Source organism: Pelophylax lessonae (genome assembly GCF_965119305.1).
Source record: "Pelophylax lessonae genome assembly, chromosome: 6".
NCBI classification, from domain to species: domain Eukaryota; kingdom Metazoa; phylum Chordata; class Amphibia; order Anura; family Ranidae; genus Pelophylax; species Pelophylax lessonae.
Window position 1 is genome coordinate 111,626,913 of NC_138773.1, and position 27,309 is coordinate 111,654,221.

At 41.3% G+C, this 27,309-nt stretch overlaps 1 protein-coding gene across 1 annotated transcript in view; it reads left to right on the forward strand.

Annotated features, from left to right (window-relative positions):
- Nucleotides 1-27,309, forward strand: part of LOC309559164 (dynein axonemal heavy chain 3-like) — a 480,621-nt gene that overhangs the window by 118,487 nt on the left and 334,825 nt on the right. The window contains exons 10-14 of the mRNA XM_082262311.1: nucleotides 7,375-7,511; nucleotides 12,189-12,390; nucleotides 15,814-15,906; nucleotides 17,847-17,957; nucleotides 26,219-26,333. Coding sequence (XP_082118437.1) covers nucleotides 7,375-7,511; nucleotides 12,189-12,390; nucleotides 15,814-15,906; nucleotides 17,847-17,957; nucleotides 26,219-26,333 — 658 coding nt within the window. The remainder of the gene's footprint in view (nucleotides 1-7,374; nucleotides 7,512-12,188; nucleotides 12,391-15,813; nucleotides 15,907-17,846; nucleotides 17,958-26,218; nucleotides 26,334-27,309) is intronic.

Here is a 27,309-nt window from a genome sequence, read left to right on the forward strand (position 1 = left end):
TTTGTGCTGTCTATTAGAAAAGTGAACTTTGTGTAGACAAGTGCTTATGGAGACAATTCCACAAACCACAATTAGTCTGCAATAATCAGAGGAGAAAACAAGATGGTTATACTTTATGGCAGCATCACAAATTATTGTGTTGAATAGTATGCCTGTAAATTATGATTAGAAAACAGAAAACAAATACATTGAACTAGTGCTAAAGAACATTTTTGAGAATATCCAATCACATTCTAGCTGTCAGATAGAAGATAATAGGAAACGTCTGTTTGACTGCAATACAAACTTAACCCCAATATTCCTATTCTTTAGTCCAACAAAGTTTGAGGCACACAAATGAGATAATTTGTATACATGATCAACTACGTTTTATGTTCTTTAAAAAAAAAAAAAAAAAAAAACATTTCTTCTGGTAAACAAACACATCTTTGATATTTATAAATGAGTCTAGCCAGTGTCTAAAGGCAGTTGCTGTATGAAATGGCTTTACAACATGCCATTTTTAAATACTAGCCTACCCTTTTATCAAGTGTATTATTAGGATTAGTATTTAGCCCATTAAACATGCCATCTATCACTGACTATACCTGAATTCTCATGAATTTCTTGTTATAGTCTGTGATAAACGGCAGAGCGGATTTTGATAAATGTACCTCTGTTCATACTAGATTATATGGCTTTGGTGAGTTAAATTACATAATGTAGAAATATTTAAATAGGTTGAAACTGATGTGAATAATTATAAACAAAGTGCTTCTAATGCTTACTATTAATTATGTTGATGATTAGGTTGTTATGGTACTATATGCAATAAAACCTCTTCTGAAACATGAACACCCAGAAAAGAAGAATGAATGATAAAGATGTGATATTATATAATGCCACTATTAAATAAATAAACCGAATAGGGAGCAGTATCATCAATTTTATTTTCAAATTAGAAAATATTGCTGTAGTACTTTGCTATACATTTATTTGATTGTAAAATTAGCTTTCAATTATTTTGTAAAATTAGGACGCTGTGGCATCATGACATTTTTTTTGTGTTTGTTGCACAGCACTGCACCACTAAATCTTCCACCACAGTGCTGTGCAGCACAATAAAAGAAAAGTCAGGTGTATGACATGTGAATGTGTTGTGCTGCTGGGAATAAATGCAGCATACAAATGTGAAAAAATAATAATAACAAATATAGTTTGTATGTACAATAGTGAAACAACAGTGATCCATACAAAACCAAGATAATAAAAAAACACATAAATGGGAATCAATCCCAGAATATTGACTGGCAATCCTGTTCGGCAATGAATCCAAATTCCCAGTGCTGCACAAAATAGAAGTCCAGGAATGTGAAATAAGTAGCAACTGCTGCAACCAAAATAAAAACTCTTCCACCTAAAGCAGACCTTCAGTAATTTTTTCATCTTTCCATCTATTAAATCCTCTTCCCTTGTTGTTTTAACTTTGGATAGTAAAACATTTTTTTTTCTGTATATATGTGTATGTGTACGTGTGAGTGTGTATATGTGTGTGTGTCTGTGTGCCTCTGTATGTCAGTGTAAATCCAGGAAGCGAACAGGCAGCAGCTTCAGCTGCCCACAGTTAAGCAGCAGGAAGGCTTAGGGAGCCAGTCTGTATGATGATGCCACAATGTAGTGCACTCGGAACACGATTAGAGATTTTTTGGATAGATTCTGGTGTCTCTTTGGCAGACTTTGGATGGAAAAAAAACAAAATTTTGCACCACAATGAGCAAGTGTTATGCAAAGAAGCCAAATTATAGTACACTCAGGCCAAGATTAACAATTTTTGTTTAGAGGAAGTCTGTTGTCCCTTTCGCAGACTTTGGATAGAAGTAACAAGTGCAAGAAAAAATGGGCTTTTGGTGTTGGTGGTGCCTTCACAATGTAACCCTATAGAGATACTCTTGATGAAAGCAAGAATTGGCCTTGCTGTAAAAAATTGAAATTTGACGCCCCTGTCACACAGTTGCGGAAAAATTGGTCTTTGGGTGCTGGTGGTGCCTTCACCCCATAACCTTTTAGAGGTACTCTTGATGAATGCGAGAATTGGCCTTGCTGTAAAAAAAATTGAAATGTGATGCCCCTGTCACACAGTTGTGGAAAAATTGGTCTTTGAGTGTTGGTGGTTCCTTCACCTCATAAGTCGTAACCTTCTAGAGATACTCTTGATAAAAGCAAGAATTGGCCTTTGCTTTAAAAAAATTGAGATTTGACTCCCCGTTTAAACTGTTGTACCACAAACTTACTTCAAGATAAAATCAACACCCACAAAGCTAGACAGTCTTGCAAAGATTTGAGATAACATTTAATCAGCGACATCGGCATCAGGGGCTTGATAGCTGCTGCTAATCCAGGACTGGCCGGTCAGCTGGTCAACAGAGTCTGTGGACAGATGCGCTCTTTTATCTGTCACACCTTGGATGCAGAGTAGTCCAGCAGCTCAATTGCATACTGGGCAAATTCTGGCCAGTTGTCTATTCTCCTGACCCAGAAAGCCAGTGGATCGTCTACTGAAAAGCTCTCCATGTCTGCTTTCGCCCCTAGATAATCTTCCACCATATGATGCAGACACTTCGGATAAGATCTTAATGCTGACAGCCCTGGGTGCCAAGGACTAAGAGAATTTTAAAATGCATCACTGAGGCGGCCCCTTCTCCACCGCTCCTCCTTTGACCAACAGAAGCCTCAAAACTAGCTTTTCCATGAGACTGTAACCTGCCAGAGTCTGGAAAGGCATTAAATAAACTCTTCTTTAAGGTGTCTTCAAGAGTATTCATCCTGTGCTCCCTCTGCAAGCGCAGGATGAGTTCCGAGACTTTCCCCTTTTAACGGTGGTCAAGGGGGGTTGCCAAACAATAATGATCCTTTTCCTTGATCCCACAAATTCTTTGGTCCTCTCGCAGACTTTCAAAAAGAGAGCCTGTGCACCGCAAGTTTGCGAAGGCATGAGAAGCAGAGTCCTTGGGGTCACTGAGGATTACAGTATTTGGAACTGCCTCTTCCCAGCCACTTACTACTCACAAGGTTTCTGGGGACTGAAAACCGTCTCTTAAGGTATGTTAGGCATGTAAAAAATCAGGCGGTTTATGGGCAAAGTAATTCCCACAGATTTTCAGCCAAACACTGGCTGTGTATGACCGTCTGAAATGGCTACAGATTCTTCTGGACTGCCTTATACAATCTTGCAAACCTGGGTACCTGTTTAAGAAATGCTGCACCACCAAATTTAGGACATGTCCCAGGCATGGCACATGTGTCAACTTTCCCTGTTGAAGGGCGGACAGAAGTTTAGTCCCATTATGACACACCACCATCACTGGCTCAAGCTTCTGTGGTTTGAACCACCTCTGGGCCTGCCCCTGCAGAGCTGAAATAATCTCTACTCCTGTGTGGCTCCTGTCCCCTAGACAGACCAGCTGAAGCACTGCATTGCATCTTTTAGCCTGACTCGTTGAATGTCCCCTTGAGTGCTTAAGGGATACTGGTGGTTCATAGGACAATTTAGCAGAGGAGGAGTGGAGCTAACAGATCTCACATTATCACCACCAGCTGTATGGAGATGTTGTGGCAAAATAAAGCTCCAGCACTGAACCCTGTCCTACATTCTTCATAGTTACAAGCAGAGTTACAGAGTGTGCTGTGAACTATATATATCGTCCCTGATAATGCTTGCTGGACTATGTGTCAGCAGTAATGTGGACCTTGAAGCTGACTGCCTTGCCCAACAATGGCAAAACATTGCCTTCCATGTGATGGTACAGAGCTGGAATATCCTTACGTGTATAAAAAAACAACAGGGAACCTGCCGTTTGTGGAACAGCACATTCTGCAAATTCACAGAAGGGGGCAAATTCCACCAGATGGAAAGGCAAGAGTTTTTAAATCCAGCAATTTGAACAAGCTGGAATTTAGACGCTGGGAATCTGGGTGGCAGGGAGTTGTTTTTTTTTTTCGATGCAGCAGCTGAGGCAGAGAAATTTGCCTGCTATACTCTACAGCTGGTGGTGTGCTGCTGGCAGACATGTTGCAAGGAGCTGTGACACCCTTTGCTTTACCATCATCCCTGTCAGTGGAGGCTTCTGAGAGGTCATGAGATTTAGTGGGGGTAGACATGAAAGGTGGGGAGTGAGGAGGAGAAGAATTGTGTGTGTGGCTTTCAGGTGCTTTTGCCAACAGGTGGTGGGAGTTTAAATGCTTTCTCAAGCATGTGGTACCCAAATGGCTGGTGTTTTAGCCAAGCTTGATCTAAGTGTGGCAGAGATTGCTAATTGCAACAGTGTGATTGGCTGCACATGTGCTAGAAAAGGCCCACGCAGCTGAGCTGTGGGAAGTGGGCCGGGAGATAACCGCTCCACAATCTGATGGAAAAGGGTGGCTGCTCTCTACTCTTCCATGATGGCTGCCTCTGGAGGACATCCTGCCTCATTGGGGTTGTTTCTACCTCCTCACTTTTCTCCTCTGCTCTATCCAGCACTCAAATCGCGACAGTGGCCTCATGATCATTATCCCCGCCATCCTCATCATCACTGGAGCCAATTTGGCCCCCTAATAGTGGCATGAGAACATCTGCCTCTCCTTGTTTGCCTCCATGACATGATGGGGGGGGGGGGGGTATTACCCAAATTTAATAGAAACTGGGAAATGTGTGATTGGATGCACTTTATAGAATGAAAAGTGGTGTTTGTTCACTTTAAATTGAGGCCTGACACTGCCAGAAATGTAAAAACTATAAAAAAAAATAAAAAAAAGGGGGAAACACCAGCATCACAGTCAGAAAAACTGTGGCTGACAATTTAAAAAAAAGGTAGCAGCAGGGGAAAAAAAAACACAGACAAAAAAAAACATGCAGCGATTAAAAAGTAAATAAATTAATAAAAGGTATACAGCACTAAAAGGTATGTAATGCTGTGTTAAACACTGACACTACACTATACTCATACACTATACTCATACTACACTAACACTACACTAACACTCTACACTGACACTACACTATACTGACACAATATACTAACACTACACTAACACTCTACACTCAGAGTCACAATAAGTTAATATACTAACTCGCTAGGTACATCCCACCTTGCGCCTTGCAAATTTGGTTGTTCCCCCGAATGGGCAAACAGGCGAAGTTCGGTCAGTGTGAATTAAAGACCTATAAGTCCTATCCAATAATCAGCGCACTCATAGCCCATTGACACTTTCTCCACCTCCGCTACTGAAGGCCCATACACAGGTACACGCAGAGAGCTGAAGTGTAGGCTCCTTTAAAGAAAGTAATAAATGCACATTGTTTTCCTGCAAAAAAATTTGCATTTATTTTTTTTTAAAGGTGCACTTAACCTTTAGGACTATATTGCTGTTGTTTACCCATTGTTTCAGGGTGTGACAGAGTATCTTCAAAATAGGAAGTCAGGGGAAGTCTCTCTGATGTGATATGTGAGTTAGAGAATTTGTTGCTTTTCCCCAATGTATTCAAAATGAAACAATAATACTTTGGCATGGAACTTGGGTTAAAATACACTGCTCCAAAAAATTAAAGGAACACTTTTTATTCAGAGTATAGCATCAAGTCAATTAAACTCCAAGGATATTGATCTAGTCAGTTAAGTAGCGGGGTTGTTAATCAGTTTCATCTGCTTTGGTGTTAATGAAATTAACAACAGGTGCACTAGATGGGCAACAATGAGACAATCTCCAAAACAGGAACATTTTTACAAGTGGAGGCCACTGACATTTTGTTTTCACTACTCATCTTTTCTGACTGTTTTTCACTACTTTTGCATTTGGCTAGGATCGGTGTCACTACTGGTAGCATAAGGCTATACCTGGGCCTTATAGAGGTTGCACAGGCAGTCCAACTCCTCCAGGATGGCACATCAATATATGCCATCAATATGTGCCATTGTCAGAAGGTTTGCTGTGTCTTCCAGCACAGTCTCAAGAACATGGAGGAGATTCCCAGAGACTGGCAGTTACTGAAGGAGAGCTGGACAGGTCCTTAACCCATCAGCAGGACCGGTATCTGCTCCTTTGTGCAAAGAGGAACAGGATGAGCACTGACAGAGCCCTATAAAATGACCTCCAGCAGGCCACTGGTGTGAATGTCTCTGACTAAACAATCAGAAACAGATTTCATGAGGGTAGTCTGAGGGCCCGACGTCCTTTAGTGGGCCCTGTGCTCAGTGCCTGCACTGTGGAGCTTGATTGGCAGATCCACCACTGGTGCTCTGTGCTTTTCACAGATGAGAGCAAGTTCACCCTGAGCACATGTGACAGACGTGAAAGGATCTTGAGAAGCTGTGGAGAATGTTATGCTGCCTGTAACATCTTTCAGCATGACCAGTTTTGTGGTGGGTCAGTGATGGTCTAGGGGGCATATCCATAGAGGGGCGCAAAGACCTCTACAGGCTAGACAATGGCACCCTGACTGCCATTAGGTATTGGGATGAAATCCTTGGACCCATTGTCAAACCCCACACTGGTGCAGTGGGTCATGGGTTCCCCCTGGTGAACAACAATGCCCAGCCTCATGTGGTGAGAGTATGCAGCCAGTTCCTGGAGGATGAAGGACTTGATACCATTGAATGGCCCCAACGCTCGCCTGACCTAAATCCAATTGAACACCTCTGGGACATTATGTTTCGGTCCATCCGACGCCGTAAGGTTGCACCTCAGTCTGTTCAGGAGCTCAGTGATGCCCTGGTCCATATCTCGGAGGAAATACCTCAGGACACCGTTCGTTGTCTCATTAGGAGCATACACCGATGTTGTCGGGCATGCATACAAGCACGTGGGGGCCATACATACTACTGAGTACCATTTTGAGTTGCTGCAATGAAATTTCAGCAAAATGGACTAGCCTGCTGCATCATTTTTTCACTTTGATTTTTGGGGTGTCTTTGAATTCAGCCCTCTGTAGGTTGATCATTTGCATTTCCATGAAACGATGTGGCATCCTTTCAATCCTAACACATTACCCAGTCCATATCAGTATCAATATCCATCATTAGATTTGTATCCATTAATTAAGATTTGATGTGTTTTCAAAGTGTTACTTTATTTTTTTTGAGCAGTGTATATGATCATCATAAGCCACAACACTTTCCTGATAACTGGAATTTATTTCGTATATTAAAAAGTTAATTTCCTTTCTTAATTTTCCCCTACACATATATATATCCTGTATAATTTCAGCCTGCCTTCAACTGAACTGAGTGATTATTCTTCCAAGTGCCGAGTTAGTGGGCTGTTGAGTAATGATGGATTTGAAAGCCATTTATGACAAAATGTGTAATTTTCAGTGCACAAAACAACCTCTCATTACTATCAGTACCTTCATTTTATCAGGTGAAAGATACAAGAGTGCTTATCGCAACAAAACAGCAGAACATGTTAGAAAGGCTTCAGGAATCCAATATCCTCTTGGAAGAAATTCAGAAAGGTTTGAATTCCTATTTGGAAAAAAAAAGATTATTTTTTCCAAGGTAAGTGCCTATTGAGAAGAAATCTTAAAATAATCTCTTGTGTCTACAACAAAGAAAGTGAGCACTATTTTCTTTTCCCCATACCTTGTGTAAGAATGTGTCCTCATTGATAGCTATTTAAAAAAAAAAAAAAAATGTACCACATTTAAAATATTCTATTCTGATTGAAAAATATTGGACTACTTCAAGGGAACGTCTCAGTTATTTTAAACTATTGAGCTTCGTGTACAATGGGGCTGTACACTGGGGCTATTTTAAACACTTTTCTCCTGGCAAAAACATGCCTAAGACTGGGTTCACACATATACAATGCAAAACATCGCATGTGATTCCCACCACATTGCAGTGCACATCACATGCGATGTCTGCATGATGCATTCCCATCAAAATAGTACAGGACCCTTTTTTTTTGGTCCACACTGGAATCGAATCGCATGGGTAATCACACACACATGCTATCCGATTCCACAGTTCGCACCGCCTTCTGATGCGATTTGCAAACGGATTTTGGGGTGTCTTTAACTTTATATTGACACCCGTAGTGGTTCGCAGAGAGCAGTGTGAACTTCCTGTGAGTTAGATGCAATGCGGGAACCTGCACAGGAATGCATTTTGGTGCAATTAGAAGCATCAAGTGCCATGGCATTTATATAATTGATCAGAATGTTAATTTATTCTGGCCATTAAAAAAAAAAAAAAACTTTGTTAAATGCACCTATCACTTAGGCGCATTTAACCACATTTGCAGTAGAAGTCTCAGATAGTGTTTATGCTCAAAAGCTTCTCTAATATACGCGACTTTGGTGTTTTTTTTTCTGCCTTTAAACACCCCTGCCTCTAAACTCTTGTAAACACCTATAGTGTGCATTGGCTAACATAGAGGGGTGTTTAGAGGTAGAAAAAAAAAAGCTCAGACGCCTGTAAAAGCAGCTCTTTTGAGCTCAAATGTGTATGAGGTCTACAAGAAAACATCATACCTGGACTAGTCATACAATCTCATTGTACAGTCTGCAATAATTATCTAATTTAGATTTATCTACAACTACTCAGTGGTAGTGCTTGCCTAAACAATCTATTCTATGTATATTCAGTCAGAGAGACCAGCACATTACATACAATCCAAATGTATTGCACACAGCCAGATTAAAAGGATCATTAATCTCTCCCACCCACAGTCTTTTATTAAGACTCCCCAGCATGATGCCCTGTACCAAGGATATGTTAAAGCAATATTAATCTTCAAAAGCAAACATTTATAAAATTGCAGCTTACCAATTCTTAGATGTGGTGGCTGCATTCAATTTCTTTTGTAGGCTCTCTTTTCTTTTTTTTAACAGGCAATCCTGACAGTAAATTGTTTTTCAACAGACTAATCTGTCCTGCAGATGTTGCAGTTAGAGGGTTGAAGCAAACCATTAAAATGACAGGGGTGCCTTAGTCCCCGTTCACACTGGGGCGACCTGTGAGGCGACCTGGTCGCCTCACAGGTCGCCATAGGTCGCCTTCCATAGGGAAGCTGCGGACCCGTTCTAATAGGAGCGACACAGGTCGCTCCGACTTAGAAAAAGGGTCCGGAGCTTCTTTGGGGCGACCTGGAGGCGACCGTCATAGACTTCAATGTTATGAAGTCCTTGCCGGCAGCTCCGAGGTCGCGGAAGTAGCTTCGCTTCTATGTGAACGGGGCCTAAATTGGTCAGCTTTTAGTTATTTATGTGCAATGTAAAATCTTTATCCCAAAAGAGAAAAAAAATGTTGCTACACAGCTACAAAGTGTTAGCTGTAGCTGTGAGATTGAATAAAAATCTGCTGTTGCATCTAACACTTTAGGTCAGGGCTGTAAAAAAATAAAGAAATAAATAAAAATAGATTTACAAAACATTATTTCATCCCTATGCATTAGAGATTGGCATACAGCTGCTTCACCTGATATACACTTTGACCATTCTTCCAGAAGCGCATTTGTGAGGTCAGGCACTGACATGGACGAGAAGGCCTGGCTCACAATCTTCACTCTAATTTATCCCAAAGGTGTTCTGCTGAGTTGAGGTCAGGACTCTGTGGAAGCCAGTCAAGTTCCTCCACCCCAAACTCACTCATTAATTTCCTTATGGACAATGCTTTGTGCACTGGTGTGCAGTCATGGTGGAACAGGAAGGGGCCATACCCAAACTATTTCTACAAAGTTGGGGGCATTAAATTGTCCAAAATGTCTTGGTATGCTGATGCCTTAAGAGTTCCCTTCACTGGAACAAAGGGGTCAAGCTCAACCCCTGAAAAACCACCCACACCATAATCCCCCCTCCACCAAATTATTTGAACCAGATGAGCACGTTTGGGGTGGAGGAACGTGACTGGCCTGCACAGAGTGACCTCAATTCCATTGAACACCTTTGGGATGAATTTGAGCAGAGACTGTGAGCCAGGCCTTCTTGTCCACATCAGTGCCTGACCTCACAATTGCGCTTCTGGAAGAATGGTCAAACATTCCTATAGACACACTCCTAAACCTTGTGGGTAGGTGTCCCAATATTTTTGGTTATAGTGTATGGTGTACCTTTTGATGTAATTTAAAAATAGAGAGCCAGCCGCTGACACTCTGTGCAGCGGCTGGCTCTCAATCCTCACTGTGCCTGACAACTATGATCCCCATTGATGATTGGAAGTTAGTCAGTCAGTGTAGTTCCTGAGCATAGGATTACTATGTCAGCTTTGACATAGCGATTACAAGCAGACTGGAATCTTAAAAAATTGAAGCTTTAAACCTGCAGACGAGTACTTCTTTAGCCTGAAGTGTTCATCTGTGATGTCATCTATTTAATAGTGTAGCTGACATATACAGTTATTAAACAATGAATTATTAAATATAAAAATTATAATAAAGATATTTTCTTACATTTTAAATATTTGCCAGGTTATAATAAAAAATGCTTTAAAAAAGGCCTGGATTCTTTCCTAGGTGTACATAATATAAATGGGTACTAATATTTATAGATAAAGTTGATCCAGGGAATATCCGATTGTCTCTCGGGGATTCAGGGAGGAACTTTTTCCCCTGCTGTAGAAAATTGGATCATGCTTTGCTGGAGTTTTTTGCCTTCCTCTGGATCAACTGCGGGTATAGGATTGTGTATATGGGATTGTATGGTTGGGTTTTCTTTACTGTTTTTTGTTTTTTATTCGTTGAGCCAGACGGACTTGTGTTTTTTTTCAACCTGACTAACTACGTAAATAATTAATATTTTATATATTCAGGAGATACCATGTCTATTACTCTTAGATATACACAGTTGTTCCAATTACCATTAAAATGCAACTTATAAGTGCAGCGCAATTAATTCGTAATAGAACATGTAAATAACTGAATCTAAATCAAGCTAAAACTTTATTGTAATAAAAATAAAATGTCTATATCAAAGTCCCATTCATAAAATTCCACTGAAGTGCAAATCTAGTGACAATAAATGGTTGTATCCAACGTGTTTAGTGTCCACCACCTTCAGGCAAAATTCCTGCTCACCTCCAATATATGACCCCAGCGCAGAGTAAAATCAGCATGCCTTAGCACGCCTCTGTGCCCCCAGCACATCTCCATACCCCCAGTATATCCCTGTACCTCCCAGGATACCTCAGTACTCCGTTGCACATCACTTCATCCCCCCACATATCTCTGCACCCAATTGCACACCTTCACAGCCCCCAGCAGACTTCCATACCTCTGCGCCCATCAGAATACTCACATCCCAAGTACAGCTTCATACCTCCAACAAACCTTTCTACTCCCATCACACCTCTGCACCCTCCCACAATCCTCTGCACCCTCCCACACACCTCTGCACCCCCAGCACACATTCATACTCCCCAGCATGCCTTTGTTAACCCCAGCAGGCCTCTGCACCCCCTAACACATCTCCATACCCACTTGCACATCTGTGAACCCCCCAACACCTCTGAACCCCCAGCATAACATCTTTGTACTTCACTACACATGTCGGCAACTCCTAATCCTATAACACGGTCTGTACCCACTTGCATATCTCTGTCTCTGCACCCCCCCCCCCCTGCACACCTCTGCACCCCCCCCCCACCTTTACCACACAAAACTCTGCACTGCTTTAATAGTGATCGGCAGCTCTGTGGTGCCTGCTATACAGTGGCCGAGCGACTAACTTGTCTTGTGTACCAAAGTCAGTTCCTGCCTGGGTCAGATATCCCATTCCCTCCACTGTATTGTATGAACTGCTGGGCAGCGGTGTAAAGGGAGGTGCCGGGCACCCCACGGAGATGCTCCCCCCTCACTGTATAGTAGGCTGAGGTGTATATCGCCCCCCCCCCCCCCCCAGCACTGGCCTGCAATGAGCCTCACTCTTTTAGGAGAAACTCCCACGTGCAGATCTGCAGCCACCCCCGATTTACCTTGGGTCAGCATGCCAATCACCCCAGTTTCTTGCCCAGCTTCTGCTGATAGAGTTACGGGCGGCAGGACATGCTGCCTGCCTGCCTGGAGATGGCAGTGGCCCCACCAAGAGAAGCATGGGAGATCCTGGATGGCCCAGTAGGAGGAGGAGGCAGCCGCAGCACCCCTGCCAATGTGGCACCCGGGGGAGATGTCCCCCTAGTTTCGGCCCTGATGTCTACTATAGCTTTTTTTATCCTAATTTCTTTATTGATATCATACAGGTTTTTCTTCCTCTCAAATGATGAACTTTTGGAAATCTTGTCTGAAACAAAGGACCCCCTACGAGTGCAGCCTCACCTAAAGAAATGTTTTGAAGGAATCGCCAAACTGGAGTTTACTGATGACTTAGAAATCACTGGAATGGTCAGCTCTGAGATGGAAACTCTCCCCTTAACACAGAAGATCTATCCAGCAAAGGCAAAAGTAATTGTTCTTTATTTTATTCATTATGCATAGCACACTTGCTGTGGTTATTTAGTTTGCATGCTGGGAGAAGGAAATGCTTTATTTTATTGCTAACACTGAATTATAGCACACTCAGCTTTTAGAATTCATATGATGAACATACTTACTTTTTCTCATGGCAAAATGCCATAGAATGAGTGCTATATAATGTAAGTACGCAGGAGCTTTTACTGTACATGATAAAACACATTATTCCTGACCTTAGTAATATTAAATCATATCGAACACTAGCATGCTAAAAGTAGCAATAGAATTGCTTAAGAAAAAGAGATTACTTTTCATCCTAGCTAAAAAGATACTAAGGTACAGACTAACAGAGAATATAAATGTGGTGCAATGCAGTTTTACTAATATACTCTTATTCTGAGAATGGATAGCAATGATATACGAGACCAGTGTGAGGTTAGGAGCCCAACATGATACTTAGATCTGGGTAAAGTTTGTGTGAACTGGCTCATTTTCTGTCTTTTTTAAGTGATAGGTAATCTGAGCAATTGGAGAGATAAACCAACCAAGACATTTACAGTAGTATGTTTACTTTCTTTGTCTTTGTATGACCTCCTTTTGAGTAAAGCCAGCAGCCAGTGTTATTTGTATGTCAAATTTTGATTTAGTTTTAGTCATAGTCTTTTGGCTAAAATGCCATTTTAGATTTTTTTGTATTTTTTGTCACCGGAATTGTTTTAGTTTTAGTTGTAGTCAACTAAAAGTCAAGTGCATTTTAATCAACTAAAGTCTAATGGGTTTAGTTAAATTGTAATGCATTATTTAAGCATTTCTCTAGAATTTCCAAAGTCTTTATATAATACAGGAGTAAAAATCTAATAACATGTTATTATTTATGGTATTAAGGTTTGAACATGCACTACAGACACAGATTTAGCCTTTGTGATATACTGTATAACCAGTGTTAATTTTGACGTCAAATTTCAATGTAGTTTTAGTCATAGTCTTTTGACTAACATGTCATTATAGTTTTAGTCGTATTTTAGTCATCTGAATTGTTTTAGTTTAAGTCATATGTTAGTCAAATAAAATAGTGTTAATTTAGTCTACGAAAATATTTTTAACACTGCAAGCAGCATAGCTGGAAGTGTGTATAGGTGCAAGGGTTATCAGAGAGGAGACACAGGACTCTATGGCGCAAGATCATCTGACCCACAATTTTTTGGGGGGATAATATGGGCTGGGATGAAAACACTAAAATTGTGCTGTAATTATCAATAAAATATTAAAGATAGACCACTATCTTTGATTCAAGGCTAAACATAAAACAGGAAGGATGCACATATATGGCCTTGAGCAGCACACTAAATCTCTCTATGTACATTGTCATTGACATCCTAAAGTATAGGGGTCTCATAGCAAGTTAAATGTGGATGCAGTTAATGAGCCAATTCACACAAAGCATTACATAGATCAAACCATTACTTGAAAGTTTCTGGCTATATAATGGTCTCATTTACCACTACCACCCATCCAGATATAAATGTTCACAAATATCTAGAGCAGTACAAATGATAAATACAGCCCTGGCTAGCCCTCTTCTATGGTGTGACATATGATTTTGTACTCTTGCTTGAGTACAGTTTTGGGAGTAAAATGAAGGATCATCACTCACATTTACTATTATAATGATGACCTTCATTGTTGTAGGCCAAGATGATCACTGGCTGATATCAGTAAAAGGATGAGCTATGTTGTTTCTGCATCTTTTACCTCCATTTTTGAAAGTAAATGTAACTAGTGCTACTGCCAACCATTTTAAATTACCTGCAGATCTAGTATCTGAGAACTCCAGTAGGCACAATGAACATAGTGTATAGATGCAGTCATGGGGATCATGCTCTTGCTGCTGAATTACTCGGCAAGGGTAGTGCACATTGTGGTATCCACGTAGAAATATTTTATCTGCTCATTGAATAACAGCTTACTACCACCACACTGCTTAATCATTGTGCAGTAAGCAGACAAATGATACAGAAAACTGCAACAGCAAAAGTAAAATAAGAGGAAATGGTTTTATCCCAATTGGTATGTAGTGAACCTTGAGTGTTTTAGAAATGTGCCAAGTTTGTGTTAATCGAGGTATTTGAAGTCAGATGTGGTTTCAACAGACATTAGGATTTAATTGCCTGGTATTTAGGGGCAGATCCATACATTTGTATGTGGGCTACTTCTACAGCAACAGCAACATAATCATTAAACCTCACCAGAAAATTTGATCACTCGTATTAGCTAAAATGAGCTAACTCGTATTGGCTACCTCTGTGAACCTTTATTTTTCCCCCAATGCTGGTGCCAGCAGAGGACATAGACTTGATCTCTTATGATAAACTGTGTACTTGTGGGTGAGACAAAATATTATTTGGAGAGTTTCCTGATTACCAACTGCTGTCAAATAACTGTAAAATGTTAAACCTTTACTAAACGAATTACTGTATAATGTAAATATATGGTCCTGTTCACATGTTCATATGATCATCCATTTGATCTTCTCCATTTATTTGTCTTGGATATCTCTAATAATATAATCTATGGCTCTTATGGTGGAGCATAATAAAATTAGTATTTTTTTCCTCCTTCCAGTAGTCTCCGTCTGAAGATTTCTATCTTCAAAAATACCAAAGCAACATATACCATTTACAGTACTACTACTGTGCCTCCAAGGAATATTGTCACACGATATACTGTTTCTTGGTACTATCAAATTCTCTCTAAATCATGGGTGTCCAACCTTTTGGCTTCTCTGGGCCACATTGAGTGTAGAGAAATTTTCTCAGGCCGCATTTAAATTATATACTATAGTTAAGGTATATAAGTAATAAAATGCCGCCACGCCCTTCCCACGCCGCCGCACCCTCCGCACTAATTTAACACAACTAGAGGATGATCAAATGAAATGGAATCAGTATACAGAGGTTTACTTCTGCTGAGAGATATTAAAGGAACACCCTAACCACCATGACCACTTCAGTGATTTGAAGAAGTGGTCATGGTGGTAGGAGTCAGAAACACTGCACATGCTCGCCCCCCCCCGAGGCAGCTTCTGCCTACCGTTAGTTGGAAGCCCCTGTGGCCATGCCCTCGACCCAACTTCATTCCTCCCCAGCAAAAAAAATTGTCAGGGGGCAGTGGGCCGCATTGCCTGGGGTTCTGGGCCGCATGTGGCCCCCGGGCCGCAGGTTGGACATGCCTGCTCTAAATTATACTGTAGTATAATCTATGGTGATCTACTGTACATAGAATAGAGGAGTTGCCAGAAGATGTACTTCGTTTAAAACTTAATGTGAACTATTACTTGGTTTGTACTGATGTGTAGAACACTTCACTTTGCTAATCATTACCTGTGAGAACTATGTACTTATTTTGGTGTTTCAGGGAATGGTTGAAAAGTGGCTTTTGGAAGTAGAAGAAAACATGTTGGCCAGTATAAGGCAAGTCATTCAAGATGGAATAGAAGGATACGTGGAGGTAAGGTTCAGAGTATTAATAAAGCCCTAAATTAAACTGGAACTCCCCAAAATTTGCGTCTGAAATAAAAAGGTTCTCTATTACTTTGATGGTCAAATTTATATTTTCTAGGTCTTATCGCACCCCGGTTCAGCTGTTTAAATGGGAGCGTAGGGAAAATGATGTGTGTCCCAAATGTAATAGGGATCAGGGCACTCTTATTCACATGCTTTGGAGATGTCCCAAATTGTTCCGATATTGGAGCGAGGTCATTGACTCTATATCCAGGGTCTATAATTTTAGATTGCCCAGGGACCCGGTTGTGTGTCTGCTTGGCGCATTGGAGGAAGAGACCTTGACACCGCATGCTTATACGGCGGTCCTCCGACTGTTGTATGTGGCTCGCAAGTTGATAGCTAGATATTGGATTACCTCCAGTGTGCCGACGGTTGCGCAATGGGTCGAACAAGTTAATAACTTACTGATTAGAGAAAAAGTTACTTATCAACATCGTAAGGCGCTCAAAAAGTTCTATTCCTGTGGCAGCCATGGGTGGATGATCCATCCCGGGCACCTCCCCAGCTGGTGATGGACATATTGCTAATGGGTTAGGCGTTATCTGGTCTCCTCATGTTATCTGTATTATTATCTGCTTCCTCCGGTGGAAATTCCCTTTCCCTTTTGACCTGTTACTTGTTTTATTTCTTTCTCCTCTGTTAGGAGTGTTTAGTTTTCCTGAAACATTACATTGTGATTGAGCTCTGATATTGCACTGCTTGTGCTGCCATACAGTTGCATTTCTTTCTGCATATGCTATGACCGTATGTGATTTTTATTTTTATTTTGCCTTGTATTGCACTGTGTTGCGCACTGTGCTATTGGAAACATTTTCTATCTTGAAAATTATATTTTCAAATTCCAATTATTATTTTCCAGGAGAAACTTGAATCAGATAGTACAAGCAATTTAATCAAACTTTCGTGGTCCAGAATGCCTACTGTCTGTACATGGAAGCAGCTGCTAGGAGACATTCGTAAAAAAAAATAGTTCAGCAGAAGAATAGCAGGGTGCAATCTGAGTGTAGTTTATTAACATATTTATTGTGGTAAAGACAAATGGCAACTCACATTTTGACAATTAAAATCAGGTGCATCACATAGTAAGGGCTTCCAGTGGACATCTCACAACAACAGGGAACCTCAGACCAGGATAGAAACACTGGGTGGATAGATGGATAGACTTCCAGAACCAAGACAACACACCAGTGGGCATTAAAACTAAGTTTAGCATTAAATGTACTGAGAAACACTAATAAATTGGCAACTCATGTAAAAAGAGGAAATTACCCTTTTACATGTTATCCGTGAGCAGTCGGCTCATGCATCTGGGATGGGAAGCCTTTTCCTAACACTTGCAGCCAGGAAAGTTTTGGTTAGCTTGAGAAAGAAGCTTGGGCAGCCATGAAATGCATAGCTCCCCCCCCCCCGACATAACTTCCAGTCTGCTCTGCATCCCACAGAAGCCCTCCTCCATCTTGTTGGTTTTCACTTCTTCATCAAAGCTGTCATCCAGCCTGATGTCTGGGTATTCCAGACTGCAAGTGTTTGGAAGAGGCTTACAGGATATGTGTAATAAAAGAATAATAAAGTACAATACAGCTATCCTTTAAAATAAAGGCTTAAAGCATGTAGGGGCATATTCTCAAATACTGTATGTGTTGTGGTGGTGCATGGTAAAACACACTTTAAACATACGAGTATGTGTGTGTTGCTTTGCAGGGCTATTCATTCTGAATGCCACCTCAATACAGCAACCAAGAACACACCTGCACTTTAGGATACCTCAAAAAAAAATGTAAACACTTATTGTTTATTATACTATATTTACTCGTTGATCTTGATGGGCAGGTGTCTTTTTTCAATCTTTGTAACTACTATATTGTATAAATATTTTACTCATAGGTTCCTCGGAAGCAGTGGGTCTTACAGTGGCCTGGTCAAGTAGTTATATGTGTTTCTTCAATTTACTGGACCAAGGAGGTATCCGAAGCTATTACTGAAGGCACTTTACCTGTAAGTAAAATCCTATGGATATCTGCATTCACATTCAGTGTTCAATGGCATTTCATTTCATAAGATAAAAAAATATATATATATGAAAATAATTTGGTTAAAACTGTATTTTTAGGCAAAGCATAGCTATTATTTCTGCTTAGCCTTCCTTAACTTTTTACCCATATGCACCCCAGATGCATACTTATCTGAATCTGATGGCTGTGACCTACAGTAAAAAAAAATATCCCATATAGAGTGTGGGAAAAGTGATTATATAGTTGGCTTTAAAAAGGCAGAGAGACAAAATAAGTAGTGTTCCTTTAAATTGTTTATTCCTTTGAAAAAATATACCATTCCTAAACACTGATCAAAATGTAATGCTGCAACATAAAATAGAAGACAAGACAAAACATATAAACATAAATAACGTAAGGCTGGTACACTGGTGCCTATTGCCTAGGATAGGGTTTTCACATCTACCGCTGTATTATCACCTATAAAGGAAACCCCCCCCCTTCCTTAAAACAAGTCCCTTGGAAGCTGGGACAGCATAACAGTTCATGATAAACAGAGATGAATCCATATAAATATCAAAATATAGCAGTAAAACAGGATACTATGAGGGAACCCATGAATGAATGCGTTACTTAATTCAATCTTGTCCTAGTATGGTAACAATGAATTTCCCGTAATGTCCAGGGTATATCCCTCAAAGGGTTATTTCACCAAATGGAAAGTAACGCATTCATTCATGGGTTCCCTCATAGTATCCTGTTTTACCGCAACATTTGACAATTATATGGATTCATCTCTATTTATCATGAGCTTTTACGCTGTCTGAGCTTCCAAGGGACTTGCTTTAAGGAAGGGTTTTTTTTTTTTCCTATATAAGTTATTATACAGCGGTAGCTGTGAACACCCCATCCTAGGCAATAGGCACCAGTGTACCGACCGGTTGTTATTTACGTTTATATGTTTTGTCTTGTATTCGGTTTTATGTTGCAGCATTACATTTTGAATGTTTAGGAATGGTATATTTTTTCAAAGGAATAAACAATTTAAGGAACACTACTTATTTTGTCTTTCTGCCTATTTAAAGCCAACTATATAACGCCTTTTCCCACACTCTTTATGGGATATTTTTTGACTATATGCATAAGTAATGTTGGCTTACACTAAAATGTGAAAGCATGGTAGAGCAATAGGTTACTCATTAACCCCTTTCATCAATATTTTTATATATGGCTGTGACCTACAGCAGTCATCAGATTCTTGGGCTAATGTGTCCTTGAAGATGGCCAAGTCGATTACTTTTGTTAAAATGGGGGTCTAGGCAAAAAAGATAACTGGAAAACTCAGCAACAAAATTAAACACACAGAATAGCACAGATCAATACATTTAATAACATAAATAATTGCACTTACATAAAATTAACTTTGGAGCTGGCATAGAGAAACAAATTACTCTGTAAACCTATATTCCACCATCAAAAGTTTTTCTTTAGAGTGGTTTGCAGCACCCTGTTTCTTTCACTTTGAAGCATAGCCTTGAAATATCTCAGTAACAGTGTGTTTGAGCAGGGTGATAACAGTAACACTGTCCAGTGGGGTTCAAGTATGTGTTCAGCTAGCAGCCCCTATTTACTGCCAGCATGGATAGGATCTTGTAGTTGTTGATCTCCTCCATTTGCCAGCTTTAGGCCTCTTGCACACTGCCGCCTAAAAACACAGCATTTTTAGGCATACAGGTTTTTTTGTTTTTCTTACTGATGTAAATGACTATTGTTTTCAATGAACCTGTACACACAGGTGTGTAAACATGCACTGCATATAGATTAGTGAAAAAAATTAATTAAAAAATACAGAAATCTGCATTACCGATCAGTATTTTTGCACAAATGCATATAAAGGCATGCACCACACTTTCTTCAAGCTAAAAAAAGGTTTTACGTTTGTGTGCACATGTTTGCAAATACGTGCGCATGCTGTACAGTCCATGCTCAAGTTTTTTATGCCAGAAATGTATAATGTCCATACATCAGTACAGTGTACAAGAGGCCTTGTTTGGGTTGAAAGCTTCTGTTAATGAGATATGCAGCCAAAGAGTGATTTTATTTCTACATGTCTGCTCTTAGGTTCATTATTTGTAAGTGCAATTTTATGATTCTTTATGTTGATACAATTATTGATCTGCATTATTCAGTGCACTCAGGCTTTATGTTTGATTGTCTAGTTCTATGTTTTGCTTCTCAGATACTTGTAGCAGAGTTTGCAAGGATTTGCTTAGCTCTGAGCACTGGTGTCCCTTAGATCCGTATGAATGGCATTTAACCAGTGCGTTCTTCCTAATATGTGTCTAAAATGGATAACTTTTATAGCCGGTTCATATTAAAAGGCTAGCATTCTCCCATGCAGTCCCTCACGTTCTGCTTTTGACAGCCCATTAATTTCTATAGGCTGCCAAGTGTACCTAAATGCAGAAAAAGCAGTACAAGCACTACTTTTTTCAGATTGCACCGCACCAAATCGCAGAGCACTGTGAGTTTGAAAGATGCATTTGGGGTGCTATTAACAATAAAATGACACCCATGTCCATGGAGTGCGCCTTTACTGCACTCTGTTCCAGTGTGAACAGGCCCTTAACCACTTCCATAGCGGGCCAATTCTGGCACTCCGCTCCTACATGTAAAAATCCTCATTCTTTTGCTAGAAAATTACTCAGAAGCCCCAAACATTATATGTGTTTTTTAGCAGAGACCCTAGGGAATAAAATGAAGGTCATTGCAACTTTTTATGTCGCATAGTATTTGTGTAGAAATTATTCAAATGCGTTTTTTTTGGGAAAAAAAACTGTTTCATGAATTTAAAAAAAAAACAAAACACTAAAGTTAGCCCAATGCTTTTTATATAACGTGAAACATAATGTTATGCCGAGTAAATAGATACCTAATATGTCATCTTTAAAATTGCGCACACTTGTAAAATGGCGCCAAACTTCAGTACTTAAAAATCTCGTCATAACGTCGCCCTCGGGCCTCCAAGAGTCATAGAGACTGCTGGGGACCATCTGATCCTCGGTATTCTCTATGGTGTATTTCTGCCGGCAGCAGATTCCTTCTCCGGCTTGCTGATAACACAGGCAAGGCGGTAGAAGCACCGGAGGGCAGAGGGAGAGGGGGACGTCCCCTCCTGCTCCTGTAAGAACAATCAAGCAGTAGTAGTGCTGAACAGCCTCTATGATTGTTCTTATGGTGAAGAGAATTGCAGGCTAAGAAAAATTATATCTAAATGATGCCTGCAGTTGCAGGCATCATTCAGATATCTCCACTTAAAGCCCAGGACGTCATATGACGTCCAACAGTAAGGAAGTGGTGTCATGGACTTGCAATAGTGGTTGGGAAGCTTACCTGTCCCTTCATGTCTTCACTTCTGGTTCCTTTTTATCACCTCTACTTCCTGTTCCTGCCCCCAAAAGGTCATCACAGGAAGTCTATATTAACCAGTGCACTGCAGGTCTGCTTTGCTGTTCAACAGTGTTTGTTCCTGTTTCCTGTTTGCCGTGTGCTTCATCTACTTTTCTGTGTACCGACTTTGGCTTGTCTCTGACTATTCCTGTTTGCCTGTTACCCTGACCTTTGGCCTGTCCCTTGGTTACTTTTGTCTGCCTGTTACCCCGATCTTTGCTTACCCATCACCATTCTGTGTGTCCTGAGTGGCTGCTTCCCTTCTCTCCCTACAGAGCGTGACCTGGGGGACCCCAGGGGTCGCGACCTGGGCCCATCTGCATCCAAGTCCATCCTCACCACTAGAGGCTCTGGTGAACATCTGCTGGGTCTTAGACTTCCGCGCCCTGGAGAATCTTGGGCTCACGTTCCGGTCCATCCGCAGCAGTCTGCTATTGGGTTCACTACCTTGCACTGCGCCCCTGCCTCCAACAGGGTGCAGTTGTCATCTGGCCACAGGTGACCTGACAGTTTGAACAGCCATGAACCCGGCTGACGTGCCGCTCCCCCCAGATGATCCATTGCAGGGCTTAGTTCACAGACTCGAGACGTAAGAAGCTAATCAGACTCAGGTGATGCGATTCCTACAGGATCTGGCTTCCCGCTTTGAACAGCTTCAGACCTCGTTGGGAACCCCAAATCCGCAACCCCAAGAGCAACCAGTGGCTGGGCCTGTCGCACCAGTCACAGACTCGCATTTGCTGCAACTACCTCCTCCAATCCATTTTTCTGGATACTCCAAGGCCTGCAGGGGATTTCTTAGCCAATGTACCATCCATTTTGAGCTTCAGCCGCAAAACTTCCTGTTAGATCGGGCAAAGGTAGCCTATATTATTTCCCTCCTTTCCGGTGAAGGTCTAGCCTGGGCTGCCCCCTATGGGAGAAGAATGATCCGGTAGTTTCCAACCTGCCCGACTTCTTGAAGCTCTTTTTCGTAACATCTTTGAGGAGCCGGCTCGGGCCTCTTCAGCGGCTAGTGCTCTTTTACGTCTCTGCCAAGAATCCCGTTCAGTGGGACAATATGCTCTCCAGTTCCGTATTCTCTCAGCTGAATTGAGCTGGAACAATGAGGCCCTGGTCGCTACCTTTTTGCATGGCCTCTCTGACCGAATGAAGGACTAATTAGCAGGAAGAACCATCCCCGTCGGTCTGGACAATGTCATCTCTTTATGCAACCAGATCGATATTCGTTTTCAGGAGAGGTCCATAGAAAAATGACGCCAACACTCCCTAGGTCTTAGTCAGTCTGAGCTCCCCTCACTCCGTCCCGTGGAGCATCCTCTGCCTGTTGAGGAACCTATGCAGCTGGGCCTGACCAGACTTACCCCCGAAGAACGTGCTAGATGCAGAACTTTGGGCTTATGCCTCTATTGTGGAGGCAAGGGCCACCTTCGTGACTCCTGTTCACTTCGCCCGGGAAACGCTCGGGTAATATATTTAGAAGGTGGAATATTAGACCCAGAAACATCACCTTCCCGTATTCTTCTTCCAGTGTCCCTTCACGTAAGCACTTCTCCCCAGTCGACCCTTGCATATCTGGATTCCGGGGCTGCCGGCAACTTTATGGATTGGAGAACTGCTTGTTCTATGAAGCTCACCCTTTCACCCCTCTCTACGCCGTTGGTGGTCTCGGCAATTGATGGCACTGTTCTCCCAGGGGGCCCTATTCGCTTCCAGACACTACCCATTAGGATGTCGGTAGGGATTCTTCACCAGGAGTGGATATCCTTTCTCATCCTACCAAAAGCCTCAGAATTACTAACACCTTCCATGTTTCCCTTCTGAAGCCTTTAGTCCTCAATAAGTTCTCTCATCCTTTCCCTACCATGGCACCGGTCTCTGAGGATAATCAGGAATACAAGGTCAGTCAAGTTCTGGATTCCCGACTCTGTAGAGGTGTTTTTCAGTACCTTGTTCATTGGAAAGGCTTTGGTCCTGAGGAGAGGTCTTGGGTTCCTGCATCGGAGGTCTTTGCACCTCGTCTGTTAAGAAGGTTTCATCTGAGGTGTCCCTCTAAACCCGGGCCCAGGCGGGGTAGGGGGAGGCCTCGTAAGAGGGGGGGTACTGTCATGGACTTGCAATAGTGGTTGGCAAGCTTACCTGTCCCTTCATGTCTGTATTAGAGGTCAGACTGCACTTCTGGTTCCTTTTTATCACCTCTACTTCCTGTTCCTGCCCCCACAGGTCATCACAGGAAGTCTATATTAACCAGTGCACTGCAGGTCTGCTTTGCTATTCAACAGTGTTTGTTCCTGTTTCCTGTTTCCCGTGTGCTTCATCTACTTTTCTGTGTACCGCCTTTGCTTGTCTCTGACTATTCCTGTTTGCCTGTTACCCTGACCTTTGGCCTGTTCCTTGGTTACCCTTGTCTGCCTGTTACCCCGACCTCGGCTTACCCATCACCATTCCGTGTTTCCTGAGTGGCTGCTTCCCTTCTCTCCGTATGGAGCATGACCTGGAGGACCCCAGGGGCCGCAACCTGGGCCCAGCTGCAGCCAAGTCCATCCTCACCACTAGAGGCTCTAGTGAACACCTGCTGGGTCTTAGACTCCATGCCCTGGGGAATCTTGGGCTCACGTTCCGGTCCGTCCGCAGCAGTCTGCTATCGGGTTCACTACCTTGCGCTGCGCCCCTGCCTCCAACAGGGTGCAGTTGTCATCTGACCACAGGTGACCTGACAAGTGGTTAAAGAAGAGTTGCATTCTAAACCATATTTTTTACAAACATAATTTAGATGTAGGTTACAGTAGATATATGTAACTTAAAGGAGTTCTATGGTCAAAGCATACACTTTGATTTTATAACATCAGCATTGTAATAGCAATAGAAACAGTAGTTATTTTTTACAATCCAGTAAAAGCTTACTTGAAAAATTTCCTTTCATGCTGTGATTGTCTTCTGGCTATTTCTTTCCACAGCTTCCAGGATTCACTGCATGCTTTGCAGTTTTTCCTCTGCTCATTCGTTTAGTTTACTTTCAACTTCTAAAGGCTTGACATCTCATAGTACCTTGCTGCCTGTATGCTGTACTGACTACGCCTCCTGAAACTTTTCCTCTCAGGACCTCTGTAGTTCAGAAGGTAGGCTCTGTGAATGGTGTGACACAGAAGCATCTATTCACAGAGCATAGTGGGTAGGTTTCACTGCAAGGCTGAAGTTTTTTTTAGCTTAATGTATTCTATACATGAAGGTAAAAAAAAACCTTCTGTGTGCCAATCCCTCCACAGCTCTCCTGATTGTCTCATGCACATTGGATGTTTTAGCAGCTGCTTCCAGTGGTGTCTGGTGTATTTTTTATTTTCCTGCCTCTAAAGGCACCTCCGTGTTAGCCTATGGGTTCATACACAAAGGCTTTTAACAGCATTTTGTGGCAGGAGCTTTTATAGGCTTTTAGAGGCAGAAAAAAAAAAAACACTACTGGTGTGCACGAGAGCCTCGGCTGTCCTGGGACTGCCTCTCTTCATTGGTTGAGACATCAGCGAGAGCAAAACAGGGCTGCTCTGTGCAAAACCACAGCACAGAGCAGGTAAGTATAACATGTTTGTTACTTTTTTATTTTTGTTAAAGCTGAACCTTTTATACCACTTTAACGGGCTGAAGTTAGAAGCTGATTGACTACCATGCACAACTGCACCAGATTTTGCACTCTCTGGTTTTGGCAAATCAACCCCTAGTGTTAACAAGATATGACATAAAGCTGTTTACTTGTCCATTGATATGAGCTTTTTTTAAATAATAAAAGTTATCCTCCAAATCAGCCTGATTGAGTTATCATTTTTAGGAAGCATTTATCTGATTGATCAGTGAGTTCTTTCGCATGGTAAACCCTTGAAATTAAGACAAAAGAGATGCTCTGGTTGTGGTGCCTGCTCACTAGTGTACAGAAATAATGTAAACATTTAATTGGAGGTTGAATAAGTGTAACAATACACAATAATAAAAGATTTGTGATCATTAGGATTTAATTTTTCAATTTAAACATTCTAAAAGTGATTGGATTACTTAAACTATTTTAAAGGTAGCCTGGACTGAGAGAAATATGTAGGCCTCCATTACTGAACCTCCTCCTGGAAATGATAATGACCTGTCTGTCTTTAGCTTAAAGTCCGTGTGGAGTTTAAGAAAACCATAGTAAAGTCATAACTCCTAATCTGTATACGTATTCTAGGTCAGTGATTTAGAATCTACTAATAAATACTGAATACACTGGATCGCCATAGCAGCAAGAGAACAAGCATGTTTTGAAAGAGAGGTCAGCATTGGCAGTTGTTATGCTTCCTTGGGGCATGTTTCACCAAAGCTAAATTCCTCAAGAAGTAAATGCTTTTTATGTCTGGGGGAATGATTAAAATGGGATATACCGTATTCCTTGCTCCCACTGCCTTCTTCCTGTACGTAATATTTTCCCTTCAAAGTCACTCCTCCTCTAAAGCAGTCATAGCTCATCGATATTATCATGTACACTGCAGGACCATATGCTTTTACCGCGTTGTACATGTCCCGTCCACATCCTGGAAGTTTTGGACAATGGAAAGAGGTATGGTATGTCATTATCCCATGGAAAAAAATAGCATTTAACCCTTGCAGTTGGAGGGGGATGCTCTGTGTGGATAACTTTCTCAAGCCCAGTTCATGTTTAAATGATAACTTAGACATAGCTATATTCCTTGCTTAATCAGTGTTTACCACAAAATGATTGCCAAATGGTACCAGCTGATACAGCTCCAAAATATTATTCTTTTATCACTGCAAAATAACTTTTTTTTCTTACTTCAGGGCTTCTTGGACAAAAGTAATAAACAGATCAGTGAGATAGTTGAGCTTGTCAGAGGAAAATTGTCTGGTGGTGCCCGTGCTACTTTAGGAGCGCTCACTGTTATTGATGTGCACGGTAAGAGCTGTCGCCAAAATAACTTTGATGAAAAATTGAAGGTATAATGGTTTGTTTTCAGATTGGATCAGACATCAGGTTGTTTAGGTATGATTACTTTCTTTTAAAGTGTCATCGAGAGAACTGTAGGTTGCTAAGATTGACCTCATAGATGGGTAGTAACTGTGGAAAATGCACATAAAGCATATTTCTGGGGGGAGTGGAGAGAGATGTGACATTCTCCAAATTGCACATATCTATTTGACTGTAAAGCTTACTTTCCAGATCATTTATATCATAGATGAACATGAGAGTCTCTTATATTTTGCAAACCGTTAGCTGCCATTTACTATCTTTAAATAATTGCAAATCTGTATTGATCTAAATATTGCACATAGAATCATGATTCATTTCAGAATCATTTATTGTATTTATTAGCTTAAAATGAATCTGTCATGCCATTGCTGAGCTCAATTTTGACAACGCCAGTTCCCTGGCTGTCATTCTGATGCTATGGCTCCAAATGATTTCAGAGTCTCTGACCTGGAACAAGTGTAGAGATAAGGAATAGAGTTTGGGATTAAAAGAACAATTTCAGGGTTTGCAGAGGACACTAAATTATATATTGGTATATTGTCTGTAAAGGATGTCTCCAAACGACAAGCAGACCTCAATGCCCTTTTTAATTGGATAACTATGTGGCAAATGAGGTTTGATGTTGATAAATGTAAAGTTATGTACTTGGGGGGCTAAAAACATGCATGCATTTTACATTTTAGGAGGAGAAGAACTGTCAATGATGGAGAAGGATCTGGGTGTTCTGGTAGATCATAGACATAATAATAGCATGCAATGCCAGGCTGCAATTTCAAAAGCGAGCAAAATATTGGGAAACTAGAGAAAGTGCAGAGAAGGGCAACCAGACTGATATGATACATTGAGGGGCTCAGCTATGAGGAAAGATTAGAGAAACTGAATTTATTCTCTGTTGAGAAGA